Source organism: Schistocerca gregaria, chromosome 10, assembly GCF_023897955.1.
Source record: "Schistocerca gregaria isolate iqSchGreg1 chromosome 10, iqSchGreg1.2, whole genome shotgun sequence".
Taxonomy (NCBI): Eukaryota; Metazoa; Arthropoda; class Insecta; order Orthoptera; family Acrididae; genus Schistocerca; species Schistocerca gregaria.
The window spans coordinates 75,507,630-75,528,493 of record NC_064929.1 but is presented as its reverse complement, the minus strand read 5'-3'; the positions used below and the strand labels follow the sequence as shown (position 1 = coordinate 75,528,493).

The window sequence follows — 20,864 nt, the reverse complement described above, 5'->3', positions numbered from 1 at the left end:
AATTCTACGCCGCCAATGCACATTTCACATAAGGACTATGAAGACGAGAGAAATTAAGGCTCATATGAAGGCATATAGACAGCTGTCTTTCCCTGACTATTTGTAAGGGAGCGGGAAGAGAGACAAATAGCAATGATACAACATAGCTTCTGCCATGCACCATACGGTGGCTTGGGGTGTGTGTTTTATAATTTTGGCATTAAAATGTTGGCCACACAGATTGAAACAACACTGATTACTCAGGTCTTTTCTGTGTAGTTGTCTAATTTTTCTGTGATTTATATTAAAATTACTTGAATGAAAATACATTAGCATTTATTTAAGCACAACACTTCTAAAAAAATCATGTGTATGATAAAATAATAATATGTGAAACACAAAATTATTAGTGAGTACCATCCCGTAAAATCCTGTTTTCGCAATGTGCAGTCAGGTTTTGGAAGTACAACGTGTGATATGCTGATGAAAGCCCAACATATTCTAAATAAAATGACAACTTCAAAGACTTTTCTGGTCTCATACAGATATGATTTTGTGAGACGAGTGAAAATTTGTACTGAGGCTATAACCAAGGCCACGAACCACCTTGATACAGCAGTTCCCACAACTGCACCGATTACCCTGGCACACCTCCCTCCTCGATCCAAATTCTCACTACAGCCCCAGTCTACCTCAAATTTCCCCTTAAACAGGAACAGAATTGCCGAGGCTTTTCACGTTTTGGAACAGCACCTCAGCATTGAACGTAAATGGTGGATCCAGCCTGAAACCCAGAAGCACATACTTACACAAATGGAATGACACAGTTTTTTCTGTTTGTTTATTCGGGGGAATTTAAAGTAGGCTGTGGTGGCAATGAGGATGTGGATCGAGGATGGAGATGTGCAGTTGTGTGAACTGCTGTGCCACACTGCCTCAGCAAACAACGCATGTGACTAGTAAGCAGGAGACCCAGGTTCGATTCCTGGCCTCAGTACAAATTTTCACTTTCCGCTTCACTCTATAAACACAAGGAATGGCCACCACGAAACTGTGGCCGAGAGCAAAGTAGACCTCTCTGTGGCACAACATGCAGCTGAATGTAACACACTCAAGTTCAGTGGCAGCTTCACTACCTGAGCCATCTGGATCCTTCCATCCACCACCAGCTTTTCTGAAATGTGCAGATGGGGGTTATCTTTACGACACATTCTCCGTTCCCGTAACTATCCTGGCTTTGAGCTAAGGTAACATACTGTCCTCATGCCCTCCACCCAACAGTTTCCACCCCCTCTGTCCAATCATCTCCTCCCCATTCTCATCTCCCAACCTGTTCATTTGCAGCCCTCTTCCAATGCATCTGCCCGTCTTTCCCCGCTCCTCTCGTTTTTTCCCCTCTGTGCCCGACACCCCCTTGACACTGCACCTATTGGCATTCTGGCCCCTGCACACTCCACCAGACAGCGTTAGTCTCTCTTCCCAACTGTACACTACTATCCCTTCCCTGCCTCCTCCAGATTGCTACTTACATCCCACATGATAGTTGCATTCCAGTCCGAGATGCTGGAGCTGGTAGGCGTATCCTTGAGGTGTGCTTGCTTACGTGCAAAAATGGTGTGTGTCTCTCTTTACTGATGAACACTGTGGCTGAGAAACTCGTGTAAGTGTCTTAATTGTGCCTGTCTGCAAACTTATTGTTTCTTCTTTACTGTACATAGCAATCTGTATTTTCCTGCATTGTTTGTATATACATAAAGTTTTCTACATAATTATCAACTGACCAATTTTGTTCTTATATAATGGAGGGATTTATTAACTAAGACTGAAAATCACACAGCCTTGGAAATTTTCAGATGTACTACTCATCCCACAGGCAACAGGAGCAGTAGATGTATTACGATCAAGATAGGTGTATCTGAACAATACATTACTCTTTGTATCCAACTGTTCAATTCTGCAGACAACTTGCAATCAAAGTCGGGAAAACACAATGCAAGAGGGCTTTTGTTAGCAGCTTAAAATCTAAATTAACCTTAAAATTTATTCTTTTTTATATCTCATACAGAACTTCTATTGTCGCAGTTAGCGAGGTGCCTGTTAGAGACTGCCACTGTCGTCATTTTCACGTTGTCCTCATGAGCACAGCCGTCACAATCTCTACTAGTGACAGCTGTTACTGTCATTATCTTCCCATCATTTTTAAGTCACACCCTCCAGTGTGACTACCTTCTCGTGGGTCCTTTGACAACAGGTGGTCAGTGCAGCTGACCCTCTTGCAACTCTCCCATGCGCAAGATGGAAACTGCACCTCACAGAAAGACATTACATGCACAGGCAGCTAGTCTGCAGCTTACTCTTGTCCCACCAGACTGTTTTCTCTCGTCTGCAACTGTAGCCAGTGTCTCAGTAGGCGTGCTACGTCCTCGCAGCAATGACTCAAGATTTACCCTATTGCACGACATTTGTAAGTTTCCGTATTTACTCGAATCTAAGGCACACTTTTTGCCGGTTTTTGTAATCCAAATAACTGCCTGCAGCTTAGACTCAAGTGCACAGTAAATGGAAGTTCTGAAAAATGTTGGTAGGTGCCGCCACAATTAACTTCTCCCGTCGAATATATGTAGCGCTACAGAGGCATGCTTTGCAGGCACAAATATAAATAATGGAGCCAAAACCTCTGCTTCAGTCAATACATTAAAATGGAAGACGAGCCTTTTTCTCCGTCCCGAGTTTCGACCACTGCATTTTCTTACATTATCCAACGAAGTAAATACGAATTCCGTATTGTTCATCTTCGAATGTAGCAGCCTTTCAATGTACTACGAAAATCCGACTGGCAAGACTATTTGGGATGTTTGTCAATATGGCCAACTCTACATTCTGAATTTTTTCCTACTTGTGAGAAGAGATGGTTGCTAATAGGAACTTTTATGAATTGTGAATCACATGCTGTATTCTCTTCATCATAAGAATAATATGAATATAAACATTTTGCCACATATTCTTTCATGTTTGCTGCTATCTCTTTTAAATCCTGTCTGCCTAATAAACTACTGAACTAGAGTGAGACAACAGCAAACGCGGAAGAATATACATATCATGCCATGTTTATAATCGTATTATTCTTATGCCAAATAGTGATACAGTCAGAATTGAAGCACAGCAATTGAATAGGTTTTTAAATCTAAGATGACTAATTTCTGTGCAGATTGTAATGTACTAAAGAGGCGTCTGCAAAGATTTTCAAACGGAGAAAAATTTTTGCTAAATTTTCATTCAGAATATCTTCTATCATACACAGTCTATTATTTGGTTCTTCTTGATCATTATCAAAGAAAGCAGCAGTGTAACTAACAACAAATAGCAGTCTCTTGCCATTGTTTCGCTAATGAGACGATTTCTCTTTTTTTTTTAAGCGGCGGTAGCACGCACAAAAGCAAGCCATGCTGCGAGCAGCGACAGGCCGTAAACACACACTATCAGAATGCGACAAACAATTCATGACACAGTACAGTAATGCATTTTCAGCTTAGAGTGACGTAAACACATATAACAAAGAGAATGGCACTTATCAGATCAAAGAAAAAAAAGCAATCAATTCAAACCAGACAAAGCACGTGAAAAAGGAAGGGTACTCGTATAAATATGGACGGAGCGCCTGACGCATAGCAATGGCTACCTAGTAAAGCTTAACTGCTAAGCCTACGACTCGAACCAAACTACTGTAGCTGTTATCATCATTCATTCGACCTAAATTGTGTCTCATATTACAATGGACCAACTTTGTTTCGATTTGGAGGTGCAGCCTAAAACTTTTCTCTCCCCTTGAATTTTGAGTCTCTAATTTCTGGTGCGGCTTAGATCCGGGAAATTTTTTTTTTCCTCGATTTCGAGTCTCATTTTTCAGGTGCAGCTTGGGTTCGAGTAAATACGGTACTCAGTACTGAAAAGCTACAGGCCCATGTGTAGGACTTGGCCCCACACAAATCCTCTACTCCAACAGGAACACCAGAAAAAATGTAATTGTATTATATTCCAGATACATTTTACATTCTGAGTAACAGCAGTGCAAGAAATTTCTATATACCTTCGCAAACAAAACTATTGTCTCAGCAACATCTATCTATGAATGTACAGTATATCCCTAATACTAAGAATGTGTCACAGTGTGTGACATGTAAGTGGTGTCCATGTGCTATTGTGCTACATCACACTATAAATTTTGTGCTAAAATTTATGTAGTTTCTCTTAGAATGTGAACCGGAAAACTCACTACAATTGCGCCCGTTTTCTTTGAATGTGTGTCGGTATCCAAGTAAAATGCAAGAAACCATGTTTTATAGTACTCTCTGTGTGATAACTAGAAGCTGATGCCGAGTGCTGAAATGATGCTCCACTGTGCTATGATTAACCCAGATGAGGTCTGTAGCCTTCTGTTTCCAACTGTGCATGCCCTTATGTGACTTCACCCCTGCCGGCATTGGGTGTGTTATGTTGCCCACAGCACCAGGTCAGCTTTTTTCTTTGAGCACTACATACGAAGTATTGTGGAAGCGTACAGTATGAGGGATTTTAGAGGAGAAGTTGCCAAGCTCATTAGTGCAGAGCACTGACTTGCAATTTGTTCCATCAGGTTTCATTCTTGTTTTTCCATCTTCTTTTATTCCTCGCAATGTCTGACTGCTTTATAAGTTTTTGACTGCTACAGACATGTTCTCTACATTCTGTGCTGAAAGCGATTTTGATGTTGCTGTGCAGCTTACCTAATGTTGCTACTTGTGTTTTAAGACAACATTCTGGCTGCTATCAAATACTTATTTGGTTTTCAGAAGACAACAGACAATGGAAAATCTAGTATGGAATGTTAATTCTGATTTTAAGAAAGCTATTCAACAAAAAAAATTTCATTTCTGCACATCTCTGCTCAATAAATGACTGAATTTCATTTCATTATTTGTCATAGTTACTGTCCTTCATCAAATTAAGTTAACCATTGCACGAAATTAAGAGTTTGCAGAGACAAAATTGCATTACATAAGCTTTGTGTATGGCTAATTTTAGCCCATATGTTGCCATGCATGAAATGTAGATAAGATATCAAAGATTCATTTAAAGTTGAGAGCACAACAATATCTCCTTTCGTTCTCAAGTTGCTGGTTTTTATGTCTAGCAGATTGCAGCATGTGACATGCCCATTTCTGTTCCTGCACATCGGGAATCATGTGATTTTAACAGTTGTCATATTTAAGAAACAGTTCACGATATCTAAACTTTTTTTTTTTTTAATATACAAATAATTGTACCTGGCAAAGTGGTATGAATGTTATCTGATAAATACTCCAATTGTTTTTATTCACCGAGATATGCAAGTAGCTCGTCTGCAGCAGTGAGACTGTCAATGTGATGGGATGCATAAAGGTATCAACAGGGCTCAAGCTTCCTGAAGATTTACATGTAGAATACGAGAGAGTGGTTCATGTATGAGTCCAGTGGTCAAGCACACTGACTGTCAATTCATTGACTCTGATTTGATTTCTACCACCATCACCACCACCACCACCACCACCACCACCACCACCCCTACACCTACCCCTACCCCACCATTTTATTTTATTCCTCATATTGTTAAGTTATTGATTATAAATTTTGATAGATTTAAACAACTCTGTATATATAAGTAAAATTAATATATTCAGTTTAGTTACAGTTACTATCCTTGTACGTCAAATGGCTATAGCCCGTTTCATTGTAGCACACTGGTACAATTTTGCACGAGCTGTCAGTTGCTGTTGTCATGCTCCACCTTACGGTCTATCCACCTCTGCAGCTACATGTATACTCAGCAAGGTATTACACATTGCACAGCAAAGGGTACACTGTATCAATATTACAGCCTTTCTGTCCTATTCCATTCATATGTTGGGTGAGAGAGAAAGACTGCCTACATCCTCTGCACATGCCCTAATCTCTCCCGTCTTATTCTCAGTACCATTACACAAAATGCATGACGGGGAGAGCATAAATGGTAGCAGAGGCCTCTTCAAACACAAGTACTCTAAATCTGTCAAAGAATGTTTCACAACAACAATATTGTCATACCTCTGAGGTTTTCCATTTAACTCCCCACAGAATTTCTGTTATACTTTCTTACAGAATATATCAATTTGTTAGGTTCCTTGTAGGGAATCTACAAATTTCTTTTATGTCTGTTCCCATCCCTGCTTGATAAGGACTCCAAGCACTGGAACAACATTCCAGAATTTGTCATCTACTGGCTCACATGCAATTTCCTTTATAGACGTATCACACTTTCCCCGAGTGCTTCCAACAAATCTAAGTCTTCCTTCCACTCTCTGTAATACTCATTATAAGTGATCATCCCACTTATAATACTTTTTAGTAATACCTCTAAATACTTACACATCTACATCTCCAACTACACAACCGGTGTGCTGTATACACTTACGTGCTCAGCAGAAGGTTCCAGTGAAACTAGTTTCACTTTAATTATCCACCGTTACAAGAGTGTGAAAAATGAAGATTCCATCGCTGTGCAAGAGCTCCGATTTCTCTTATTTTGTTATTATGATCCTTTCTCCCCATGTTGGTGGGCTTCAATAAAATATTTTCATATTCGGAGAAGAAAGTTGGTGATTCAAATTTCACTCCATTGAAAAATGCCTTTGTTTTAATGATTGCCACCCTAACTCCATTATCATATCACTGATACTGTCTCTGCTATTTGGCATTCACGATAATACAAAGCTAGCCACCATTCTTCTTACTTTTTTTTTTCCTCCATCAAAACTATCTGATGCAGATCCCATATGGCACAAAAATATTCTAGAAGAGGATGGACAACTGTAGTGTAGGCAGCCTCTTTAGTACACCTGTTGCATCTTCCAAGCATCCTGCAAATAATATGCAGTCTTTGGTTTGTCCTCCCTACAAAATTATCTGTGTGATTATTCCAATTCATATTGTCCGTAATTGTAATTCCTAGGTATTTAATTGAACTGACAGTCTGCAGATTTGTGTGATTTATTATGTAACTGAACTTTAATGGATTCATTTTAGTACTCATGTGGATGACCCCACACTTTCATTACTTGGATTCAATTGCCACTTTCCCACCACACTGATACTGTGTATAAGTTATTTTGCATTTGGTTTTGATCTTCTAATGACTTTATTAGGTGGTAAGCAACAATACTGTCTACAAACAATCTAACAGGGCTGCTCAGACTGTCTTCTAAATTGTTTATACAGAGTAGGAACAGCAGAGCCTTGTAACACTTCCCTCAGGAACACCAGACGTCACTTCTGTTTTATCTACGACTTACCATCAGTTACTATAAACTGTGACCCTTCTGACAGGAAATCAGAAATCACACTGCACGACTGAGACGATACTCCATAGGTACACAGTTCGATTAAAACCAGCTTCTGAAGAATAGTGGCAAACCCTTCTAAAAATATGGAATTAATTTGAGATTCTCTTGCTATGTATCATTAATGTGTTTTCTTCAAGGTAATTCATAGTGTTCGAACACAGAATAGGTTACAAGATCCTACTGCAAATCGACATCAATGATACTAGCCAAGAATTCATCAGATTACTCCAAACACCTTTCACGATGTGGCTCGCTCCAGAGGTTTGGCACTAATCTCGTAATCATATGCTATCTGGTTCACTTACATTGTTATAAGCATTACGTTACAGTTACCTACGCATTACACTGAGTTGAAATTTTTTAGGTTTGAGGCTTTCGGGCGCTAAAATTGAAATTTTTGTTAGACATGGAAATCGACCCCTACGGGTTCAGAGACTCACCCTGACTTTGACAGTGAGCATCCTGTCGCGAGCAGAGGGCGCGCCACCTTGGCGGTCGGGCGTCGCTGCCGCAGAGCCTACGGGCACCAGGCAGAGCTTCCCGCTGAGGGTGGTCGGCTCTTCCCCACTCTGGAGGCAGAGGCACGCGACTGCCCCTGACTCGAGCATCGCTTGTCGGTAGCCGTCTGGGCCGGGCTGCCCCACCACCTGAAATAAAACCTCTGTGAGGGGTGCTGAAAAATTTCTTTTCTCCGTCTCACACTTAGAATACAAAACTAACTAGAGCAAAAGCTAATCTACAACTTGAAACTTCCTGGCAGATTAAAACTGTGTGAGGGACTGAGACTCGAACTCGGGACCTTTGCCTTTCGCGGGCAAGTGCTCTACCAACTGAGTTACCCAAGCACGACACACACCCGGTCCTCACAGTTTTACTTCTGCCAGTACCTCGTCTCCTAACTTCCAAACTTTATAGAAGCTCTCCTGCGAACCTTGCAGAACTAGCATTCCTGAAAGAAAGTATATTGCAGAGACATGGCTTAGCCACAGCCTGCGGGATGTTTCCAGAATGAGTGAAGCTGTGAGGACGGGGCGTGAGTCATGCTTGGGTAGCTCAGTTGGTAGACCACTTGCCCGTGAAAGGCAAAGGTCCCAAGTTCGAGTCTCTGGCCAGCACACAGTTTTAATCTGCCAGGAAGTTTCATATGAGCGAGCAACTGCTGCAAAATGAAATATCTCATTCTTAATCTACAACTTGTGTACACTGTTCTCAGGGAAGGGCAGGTCCCGATGACTATTTCATTCAGCCTGATAAAAACTGATATATGATGCATCTGAGTAATTTAAAACACAAATACAGATTCAGGCTATAAGAGAGATGACAAACCAGATGACAACAATCACGTGGAGGTAGCACGCATAAATAAAGAGCTGACACAATTGATAAGCAATCTTCACCATGACAATTTTCTTGGATGTTATGAAGTGACCAATGACTTCCTGGGGTAGAGAACTACTGGAGGAGGAGCTCCATCTAATTTTCAGCTATCTAGAAGTTGAAGAGTCAGGGTCAGTTGAAAAGCCATTGCATTCAAACTCTGTTCAGAGTAACAGTTTGGTGGAAGGAAAGGCTGTTTTTTTGTAGGGGGAGACCATTTGGCACATCTTCAGGATGACTTGCTTAAAGCTCTATGGGGTCATGCCTGCTATTTGCCTGACACAGTACAAGCAATACTACAGTCATCCCCAACATGATAAAACAGGGAGAAGCGCGCTTTGGAAACACACTATGAAGCGGTTCCTGGTCATGATCAGACAGTTACAGTTTATCACAAGACTGGAATACAATTCAGCAGCCATCTTAGCTGCAACACGTTCTGAACATCACTACTTTGATGCTAGACACGATCGACAAAGACATGAATGGAATTTGAATGCATGCGACAATAATGCACACGAGGATCACAATCACAACTGTAACATAAGCTCATTTCCATACCTGCGGGCAGTCTGTGCAGTGCACTGATAGTACCAATGCAATGACAAGTTCTTCATCTGAGACACTCTCACAGTGTATCGACTAGATTGGTATCTGCTTTTGGTTGGTTTGCTACAGATACTGTATGTATTTTTCTTTAAAGGCTGGATGGATTCTCCGTGCTATATACTTCTGTAATTCATGAATCTACTTTCCATCTTGCGACAAATGCCATGGACATTCTAATTTTCCCATTTTTAGCTTGTTACTGTCAATATGCATAGTTCCATTTAAAAAAGTTTATGTTTTGGGGGGGGGGGGGGGACGACGACGACCTGAGGTTACTGAAATACAGTGTGACAAGTTCTACATCTACATGACTACTCTGCAATTCACATTTAAGTGCTTGGCAGAGGGTTCATCGAACCACAATCATACTATCTCTCTACTATTCCACTCCCGAACAGCGAGCGGGAAAAGTTATCCAATAAGAGGAATATGCAACAGAGCCATGCCTTATTAGTTTGATAAAAATCCACCAAATGACAGAGATAAACCTCAGAAACATAAGCTGGGAATTTTAATACAATAAAGATGAGAGGCTGCACCAATTTGTTTTTTCAGTTGATATTTATAATGGTCATGATCATGCCTGATCTGAAATGAATGATGGAACACTTTAGACAAAAAAAGAACAGAAGGTTTTCAAATGTGGTGTGACAGAAGAATGCTGAAAATTAGATTAGCAATTTAAATAACTAATGATAAGGTACTGCATCAAATGGGCCATAAAAGAAATTTCTGGCACAACTTGATTAAGAGAAGGGATCAATTGATAGAATACTCTTTGATGGATCAAGGAATAGTCCGACTGGTGAAGGGAGGAAATGTAGTGTAAAATTTATAGAGGAAGACGAAGTCTCAAATATAATGAGCAGGTTAAAAGTTATACAGGTTGCAACAGTGAGGTACAGATGAAGAGGTTTGCATAGAACAGGCTAGTGTGGAGAGGTGTATCAAACCAGCCTTCATTCTTCTTCTAATAATTTCTGGGTATGAAGTCGGATCCCGTCGACATTCTGCCACGATATTTCAGCTCAGAGACGTCTGTCCATCATCAGGTGATTACACAGCTACTGAAGAGCCCAGGTGCAGACACAATATTTCTGATGTATCTCACGCCTACAAAATGTACTGGCAATCTACAGCGCATGTGTCAGGTGTTGACATGCGCAGCATAGCCGAGTTGTAAGTGCTGCCCTTGGTAGTGAAAGTAAAAGATCATCTAGTCATTGAGTATCGAATGACGCCGTCAATTCCGCTGTGATTTTATAATTTTAATAAAAGGATTCCAATTTTTGTCCAGCTGAAAGCAGTTGTCACGATTTATAAGATTATCGGCAAGACATATTTCCACTGATTCTTCGATTACATAATCCCAAAATCTGGAAACCGAAGCTAAAATTTTTGTTCCATTGTATTCCATTGAATGTCCCAAAGAAATACAGTGTTCTGCTACTGCCGAATTTGACGGTTGCCACAGGCAGGTGTATCTTTCATGTTCTGTACATCGTTCATGGACAGTTCTTGTCGTCTGGCCAATATATGCAGAGCCACATTCAAAGGGAATTTTGCAGATGCCTGCTTTCTTCAGTTGTAAATCGTCTTTAACGGATCCAACCAGGGCCCGGTTCTTAGCTGGTGGACGGAAGATAACCTCGATTTTATTTTTCTGTGCACTGTATTTCTATGGGACATTCAATGGAATACAATGGAACAAAAATTTTAGCTTCAGTTTCCGGATTTTGGGATTATGTAATCAAAGAATCAGTGGAACTGTCTTGCCGATAATCTTATAATCGTGACAACGGCTTTCAGCTGAATAAAAGTTTGAATCCTGTTATTAAAATTATACAATAACAGCGGAATTGACGACATCATTCGATACTCAATGACTAGAAGATCTTTTACTTTCACCACCGAGGGCAGCACGTACAACTCAGCTATGCCGTGCATGTCCACACCTGACACATGCGCTGTAGGATGCCAGTACATTTCGCATGTGTGAGATTCGGCATAAATACCGTGGCTGCACCTGGGCTCTTCAGTAGTTGTGTACTCACCTGATGATTGACAGACGTCTCTGGGCCGAAATATCGTGGTAGAATGTCGACGGGATCCGGCTGCATACCCAGAAATTATTAGAAGAAGAAATACGCAGGGAAATTTTCGGAAGTCACATCAGCCTTCATTCTGGTGTCAACAACTGTAACAGCAACAACAACAACAACAACAACAACAACAAGTGTATGATAACATTACGCACCTGGAACGGGCCGTCCTCCAACATGAGCGTGACGGTCAGCCCCGTGTCGTTGCGCACCATGAAGGGCGGCGTCTGCTCCTGGCGCGGGTGGCAGCTGGCCGGACACTGCCGACTGGAACGCCTTCCCCAGGTTGCTGAACACCTCCAGGCACGTCTTGCTCACCGTCAGCTCCAGGTTATCCTGAAACACGATTCTGTCGAATTCTCCACACAGAGACCGAGTGCAGATACTTTATGTAGGTGTAACCAACTTCTTCCTGCTGAAGGCTCTTTGCCCATTACAACTTCAATCTCCACAGGGCAAACATTTGTTCTGATGTAATTCAACTTTCAGCTACAACATAAAACTGCTTATAATTACCAGTCTCTCTTCATATGAGACTTTTTATTTATATTTACTTTACCAAGAGTTTTCAAGTGAGCCACATTTTTAATTTTGGTTCCCTTGTTAAATATTATATCCACTATTACCAACATTTATTTCACATCAGAATCATCTCTCTTCAGATGGATGAGAGATTTTTTTCTTTTTTGATAATTTTAGAAAGCTTTTTGAAGCAACAGAGGTATCTCAGATCAAGTCTGATGTCAAAATACCTCGACTCCTGTAACTAAATCTCATTAAAATTATTCTTAATTACTATTAATTAACTAGAACATTGACAGATTGCAAAATAGTTGACTTCACAGATCCAGTTTGAAATTTGCAGTTCTGTAATCAAACACACATATTTGATATCTATATTGCTGTATAAATATTTAACATTGTTACCAAAAACATCAAGAAGTTCTTGCAGTAAATCGGTCAAGAAATGACCTTTTGAGATTATTGGTAAAACACACACACACACACACACACACACACACACCTCTATAAAAAAAAAAAAAAAAAAAAAAAAAAAAAAAAAAAAAAAAAAAAAAAAAAAAAACCAGGAAAGCACTACTAGCAAAAATCTCAAAAAGCTCTTGACTGATTCACTTCAAATTTTTTACTTTAATGAACATTAACATGGACCTCGGCTACTATACTGTTTAAAATACCAATGTACAAGTTCTCTGTCAAAACCAAATGTGAGAAAAAAAATTCTGTGCTCTGAAAATGTGTGATTTCTTCTTCTCTCTCTCTCTCTCTCTCTCTCTCTCTCTCTCTCTCTCTCTCTCTCTCTCTCTTGGCAGTTCCTTTTAATTAAAATATCAGAGCATTTACACCACTGAACACGTTCTTCCTCCCAAATACAGAGGATCCCAAGAGGAATGGTCAATATTCAGGTATATGACACAATCATTCAAACCAAAAAAGTGTACTAACCATGGGCTCTGAATTGCATACCTTAACAGCTATGAGCACTTGTTCATCTTCATTGCTCTAAAACACATCTCTTATATTGAAAAAAATGCAGAGCCCACGTTTACTAGACTAATTTGCTTGTAATTATCACTCCTGTGATATTCCTAAATACTGTCCATTTCTCCTAGGACATCCTGTATATTCTTTGCCTTATACAGCGTGAGTCGTGTAAGACTTAACATCCCATTATTTTGTTAATGGTCACATATATTGAAACCTGTGTTTCAGTAAATGTTAAAGCATCTAGAAGGAAACACAACACAGTCCAAGAGCATCGGAATTTTGTAAACCGTACTAAAATGCATAATTCATCGTGAAGTGCACACTGGCTTGTCCAGATTCACAATGATGTCGGCCCCATCTGATATTATGCTTTTCAGAATGGTTTTTGGGATTTAAATTTCCTTGGAGCTTGGAGCACCAGTACTGTACTATCTCCTGTTTTGTTCTTTATTATGGCAGAATGCCATACATGTCATAAGATGAAAACATGCACTTGAAATTCAGCGAACAGTTGGAACTAGCCAATACTGTGGAATGAAACACTTCGTTTCAAATAAATTGATTGGCTATAATAATCTTTTCTACCGAGGCAAAGTTCTTTAGCAAACAAACAAAAATAACTTCATTGTTCTGCAAGGTGATTAATGCTTGACTGCCAAAAACATAGAAATAAAATAAAATCTGGAAACTGAAACTAATAATATATTTTTGCCTTCCGTAATTATGTGAATGTATTTTAATTCGCTTGATAGGTCCTAGCCACAGAATTCAATTTTGTTTTCATTTGACATGGGAGCTGTAAACAAAGAGGAAACAGCGAATCACTTGACGTAAACAGGGGTCATTTGGAGACCTGCCCCAGGCTGTCAATGACCAACTTCTGGGCATCTCTGACACATCCTCAGTTTGAAGTCTGCGTAGGTGCACCTCTGACATGACATGTGAACTGCAGACTGAAATATTACTGTATCTCATCGCTACCTATCAGAACCCCTCGGAGAGCATTAAAGATAAACACCCATCCTAATTGTCCAATTGTAAAGTGACCTGTTTCCAAATTACATACAAAAATAACCACTATTTCAGTATACATATAATTCAAAAACGATGCTTTACTGATTAACATTGTTCTTATGTGAGAAACACAACATAAATGTGAACTTAATACTGTAACTAATCGAAAGACAATGTAGCACATTGTCAGTATGAACCAGTAAACTTATCATTATAAAATTACTACAGCAAATTAAATAGAACATATAAATAAAGCACATTAATTGAATCACCGATATATTGTTGTTGTTGTTGTTGTTGTTGTTGTCTTCAGTCCTGAAAATGGTTTGATGCAGCTCTCCATGCTACTCTATCCTGTGCAAGCTTCTTCATCTCCCAGTACCTACTGCAACCTACATCCTTCTGAATCTGCTTAGTGTAGTCATCTCTTCGTCTCCCTCTACGATTTTTACCCTCCACGCTGCCCTCCAATACTAAATTGGTGATCCCTTAAGGCCTCAGAACATGTCCTACCAACTGATCCCTTCTTCTTGTCAAGTTGTGCCACAAACTCCTCTCCTCCCAATCCTATTCAATACTTCATTAGTTACGTGATCTACCCATCTAATTTTCAGCATTCTTCTGTAGCACCACATTTCAAAAGCTTCTATTCTCTTCTTGTACAAACTATTTATCGTCCATGATTCACTTCCATACATGGCTACACTCCATACAAATACTTTCAGAAATGACTTCCTGACACTTAAATCTATACTCGATGTTAACAAATTTCTCTTCTTCAGAAACGCTTTCCTTGCCATTGCCAGTCTACATTTAATATCCTCTCTACTTCGACCATCATCAGTTATTTTGCTCCCCAAATAGCAAAACTCCTTTACTACTTTAAGTTTCTCACTTCCTAATCTAATTCCCTCAGCATCACCCGATTTAATTTGACTACATTCCATTATCCTCGTTTTGCTTTTGTTGATGTTCATCTTATATCCTCTTCTTAAGACACTGTCCATTCCGGTCAAGTGCTCTTCCAAGTCCTTTGCTGTCTCTGACAGAATTACGATGTCATCGACGAACCTCAACGTTCTTATTTCTCCTCCATGGACTTTAATACCCACTCCAAATTTTTCTTTTGTTTCTTTCACTGCTTGCTCAATATACAGATTGAGTAACATCGGGGATAGACTACAACCCTGTCTCACTCCATTCCCAACCAGTGCTTCCCTTTCATGTTCCTCGACTCTCATAACTGCCATCTGGTTTCTGTACAAATTGCAAATAGCCTTTCGCTCCCTGTATTTTACCCCTGCCACCTTCAGAATTTGAAAGAGAGTATTCCAGTCAACATTGTCAAAAGCTTTCTCCAAGTCTACAAATGCTAGAAACGTAGGTTTGCCCTTCCTTAATCTAGCTTCTAAGGTAAGCCGTAGGGTCAGTATTGCCTCACGTGTTCCAACATTTCTACAGAATCCAAACTGATCTTCCCCGAGGTCGGCTTCTACTAGTTTTTCATTCGTCTGTAAAGAACTCGCGTTAGTATTTTGCAGCTGTGACTTATTAAACTGATAGTTCGGTAATTTTCACATCTGCTTTCTTTGGGATTGGAATTATTATATTCTTCTTGAAGTCTGAGGGTATTTCGCCTGTCTCATACATCTTGCTCACCAGATGGTAGAGTTTTGTCATGACTGGCTCTCCCAAGGCCATCAGTAGTTCCAATGGAATGTTGTCTACTCCAGGGGCCTTGTTTCCACTCAGGTCTTTCAGTGCTCTGTCAAACTCTTCACGCAGTATCGTATCTCCCATTTCATCTTCATCTACATCCTCTTCCATTTCCATAATATTGTCCTCAAGTACATCGCCCTTGTATAGACCCTCTATATACTCCTTCCACCTTTCTGCTTTCCCTTCTTTGGTTAGAACTGGGTTTCCATCTGAGCTCTTAATATTCATACAAGTGGTCCTCTTTTCTCCAAAGGTCTCTTTAATTTTCCTGTAGGCAGTATCTATCTTACCCCTAGTGAGATAAGCCTCTACATCCTTACATTTGTCCTCTAGCCATCCCTGCTTAGCCATTTTGCACTTCCTGTCTATCTCATTTTTGAGACGTTTGTATTCCTTTTTGCCTGCTTCATTTACTGCATTTTTATATTTTCTCCTTTCATCAATTAAATTCAATATTTCTTCTGTTACCCAAGGATTTCTACTAGCCCTCGTCTTTTTACCTACTTGATCCTCTGCTGCCTTCACTACTTCATCCCTTAAAGCTACCCATCCTTCTTCTATTGTATTTCTTTCCCCCATTCCTGTCAATTGCTCCCTTATGCTCTCCTTGAAACTCCGTACAACCTCTGGTTCTTTTAGTTTATCCAGGTCCCATCTCCTTAAATTCCCACCTTTTTGCAGTTTCTTCAGTTTTAATCTACAGGCCATAACCAACAGATTGTGGTCAGAGTCGACATCTGCCCCTGGAAATGTCTTACAATTTAAAACCTGGTTCCTAAATCTCTGTCGTACCATTATATAATCTATTTGAAACCTGTCAGTATCTCCAGGCTTCTTCCATGTATACAGCCTTCTTTTGTAATTCTTGAACCAAGTGTTACCTATGATTAAGTTGTACTCTGTGCAAAATTCTACCAGGTGGGCTCCTCTTTAATTTCTTATCCCCAATCCATAATCACCTACTATGTTTCCTTCTCTCCCTTTTCCTACTGACGAATTCCAGTCACCCATGACTATTAAATTTTCATCACCCTTCACTATCTGAATAATTTCTTTTATTTTATCATACATTTCTTCAATTTCTTCGTCATCTGCAGAGCTAGTTGATATATAAACTTGTACTACTGTAGTAGTTGTGGGCTTCGTAACTATCTTGGCCACAATAATGATATATGTTAGCACTAAAATTCAGGCACTACTTGATTTGTTGTCAACAAATTTAGAAATGTAATTGTTACTTGTAACATAATTGGTCAGAAAATGTTATATTAACTCATAACTAAGTTGAAAATAGGTTCACCTTGTTCAGCACTGAGATTGTATATTTTTAGCAGTGTGTAGCTCATATTCGGTTTAACTTTTAATTGTGACATTACATAAACTTAATTTTCATTGTAGGTAATTGTTAACAAAAGTATAAATAGGGGTCACGCAGGCGTCTTGGGGCACTCATTTTTGGCAAAGGTTGTGAGAAAATTTATTGTAGACTCATTGGTTTGTTGATTGTTGTGAGCTCTGTGTCGTTTGATGTTAACTTTGGGTACACCTGATGTAACCGGTACAGTTCACCAGGCTCAGATACCAGAGTCCTGGAAATATATTGGTATTAAAACTGCACTGTACTTTGGAATTTATTTGGGAGCCCTCCGCAATCCTTTTCATAGGCTGCACAGCGACGAGACATGAATCAAGGAATTTTACAAAACCCCGAAAACTAAACAACTCTCAATGTTGGTAGAACTGACGTGAAAAAAACAGCGCATCGACTTGGCATTTCAGTTCACTCAAAACATTTGCAATGCAGAGGTGGTAAATTATACACATCTTAAGACTGACCAGTAGACTTATGGTCAACTGTAGGTGGGACTTCTGATGTAGCCTCATGCTCATCGGTGTATTGGCACTGCTTCTCAAACTGTGGCCACCTTCCGATCTGACGCACTTTCACCTGATGTTGCTGCGCATTGCAGTGTATTGTATTTTGCCGAGATGAACTCCACCATGCGCAGTCGATGCACATCGTCAAGATGCCAGCTTAGACGGGTGATTGTGTCTGCCCTCAAATAAAATATAATGGTAGCACAGCATTTCTGATTCTGTAACCACCAAAATACAAGTTCTTTGCACCTTCCAGCCGGCCCATTTATGGAGTCAGTACCTATCAGACACTCCTAGCATAGTGATAGAGAGAACTTTGGGTGACTACTCAAATAACTGAAGGGTTCACTTGCTCATGTATTCCTTACCCAAACAACTCAGTCTCTCCACAACTATGTGATGCATACCTTTGAAGTAATATCTATTGTCATGGCTGGAGGTTGGAAAGGTAATTCCTCTACATCCTCTGAGGAAGCTGGAGTCTGCACGGGCTCCGCTGCATTCATCGACACCTGCAATGTTTTACAAATTTTAATAGTTAGGTGTAGTTGCAGAATTCTGTGTCCTTCAAAGAGAAATTTTTGAACATCAGCATTCAACAGAGAAGCCATACAAAGAGTTTGTTTACAACCCTATCACAAGAGTAAAAGGAAGGAAAGAAGTAAACAAGACTAGGTTTTAAGATATAAATTCAATTATGGAGCACAATCTCAGATACAAGAAGGAAGGGGATGAAGTTGGCTGGACAGGTTGAGTCTATAGATGCCAAAACATGTCTATGACAAGTGACGCAATAATGAACTGCACAAACAGAAATACAACAGAATACTGACAATACATATTTTACGTCTATATTAATTATTTTGTAATGAAGGAGCATAGCATGATGTCTACTACATGCCAAAAAGCAGAAGTCTGGCTGTGAGTTGACAAAGGCAGCCACTGTGATCTCGTGAGAATAACTACAGATGTGGCAATGGAACTTGCCAATTTGAAAGCTCATTAAACAGGGTCAAAAGATATTCATACATTTTTAATCCTTTTTGTGTTTTTCATAGTTTTTAATTTAAAATTACACATTTTAATAATAATAAATGGCAAATGACCACCCTTATTGTCAATATACTGATTTCTAAAGTCCAGTTGACTCTTGAAAGCGCGGGATGGGTATGTGGGCTATCTCTGCATGCATATTCAGATTCACATTCAAATGTCAAGGTCACTGGACAATTCACATAGACAACGGATTTTAAAAATTCCAGTGTAATAGAAGTTGTACAATGCTAAACTGGGCGAGTGTGGCGACCACGGAAGATTGTGCATCGAGATCGTTCCCCCAACAAACTTTGGAATTTGCACTGAGTATGCTCTTCCACATTTTGATAGAGGGGTCTTTTGTGGAGTTATCTGGAATAATTAGCACTCTAGTAGCACACAGTTTGTTTATTCACACAACCGGACAGACGGAAGTATGCTTTGTCACTAAAGAACACCAGCAAGTGCTGAGACAACTATTCCTACAACTCTGCATATAGATTTGTCAAACAGCAAAATAGTGTTCACTGAGTTCTCGTGCCACAACTATAGGGATATCACAAGGACTCCACCTCACAGAAGAAGGTCAAAGGGCAGCTGCAATCTCTATTGTCGACCAATAAGCAGATCGCAATACTGACTGTCTTACTGATTCAATGTTTTGTCGGGTTCGCAAAGGCAGTGGTAGCCACATTTTTCTTCTCTGCAGATTTACTGCTGCCTCGAAGGTGGCAAACCGTGGAAGGAACAGGACTTAGGTGGCAAGCACAATGTCTAATGTGTGGCAGAAAGTTGCCACCATTAGGAAATTTTGCTTATACGACAAGCAAACATTGCTCCTTCTGTTACTGCACAGGCACTACGTTGCAGATGCATCCCCCCCACCCCACCCCCCCACCCCACCCCCCCACCCCAATCCACAGGTTCAACTAAGACCATGTACCAGCCCCCCCCCCCCCCCCCCAATTGGCTTACCACACATCCATTCATGGTGCCCCAAATATCAGCAAGCTTTGTTATCGCACCACGTACATTTCCTTAAATTTTCCATATAAGTATACTGGTAACTGTGACCAGTCACTTAAGAAATGTTAAGAAACAGTTTTCATGCCTTCACAGGCTTATCTTCAGGTGAGGCATGCATACGTTCACCTATTCATGTTTTCAGCATAATGCTAGTGTTACTGGATGTAGCTCCACTGCAGCAAGAAGATGGCAAACACTCTTAAGAAATAACTCATTGGTTGCTTATGTGTCAAGCTGTATCAAAAAACAAGAGTTTTCTATTTGCTGTGGCACTAAAGGCAGTGTTGGTGCTAATACTGAACTACAGTGGATCATGTGCCAATGTTTGACCAGCCTACATTTTAGAACTAGTAGGTAATGATGATCTTGTGGTCTATCCAGGAAGTGATTTGATGCAGCTCTCCATGCCAGTCTAATTTGTGTAGGCCTCTTCATCTCCAAATAACTACTACATCCTGCACACGGTTGAACCTTCTTTCTATGGCCAAGCCTTGGGCTCCTACAGTTTTGACCCTCAACAACCCCCTCCTTGCACCATTGCCAAACTGAAAAATCTTTCAACCACAGGATGAATTCTATCAATTGGTCCATTCATTTAGTGAACTTATGCCACAGATTTCTTTTTTTCCCAATTCTTCATTAGTCACTTGATCTTAACATTTGCTGGTGTTTTTTTTTTACAGATGAAGACACTTCCTTCTGCCTGGTTGCGTAAATCAACAAAATATACACTTCAGGATTTTTCCATAAACCACAGTTCAAAAGCTTCTATTCTCTGCCTGAACTGTTTACCATCCACGTTTCATTTCCATGCAAGGCTTCATTCCAGCAAAGTACCTTCAGGAAAGCTTTTCTAACATTTAAATTTATCAATGCCGCTGAATGAAGACAATGAAACATGATGAAAGAGATAAGGAAACGTTACCTCTGCACGGAGCTCCCACAGGGCGTGTGACAGCTTGCCATCCTTCAGCACTTCCACCGGCTCGATGAGCGGCTCCCAGAGTGCCAGGTAGCTGTTGTAGTAGGCCATCTGCACACTCAGGTTGCTGTCCACGTACAGCTGCAACACGTAACACACCCTCGCTCTCAGTTTCTAAACATTCTAAGCGTACCACAGCTTCCGAGACCAACGTATTGCATGCACAAGTCAACATCGAAGCCAATATACATTCCAGGAACAATGTTATCAGGTGGTTGATGAGCAGGACATGGGGAGCCAATC

General features: G+C 40.2%; 1 protein-coding gene across 1 annotated transcript in view; it reads right to left on the bottom strand.

Moving 5' to 3' along the window:
- The window catches only part of LOC126293289 (intermembrane lipid transfer protein Vps13-like), a 391,345-nt gene that overhangs the window by 172,955 nt on the left and 197,526 nt on the right, over window positions 1-20,864 (bottom strand). Inside the window, 5 exon segments of the mRNA XM_049986411.1 lie at window positions 7,814-8,020; window positions 11,617-11,712; window positions 11,714-11,797; window positions 17,986-18,090; window positions 20,565-20,702. Of these exon segments, the coding sequence (XP_049842368.1) occupies window positions 7,814-8,020; window positions 11,617-11,712; window positions 11,714-11,797; window positions 17,986-18,090; window positions 20,565-20,702 (630 nt within the window).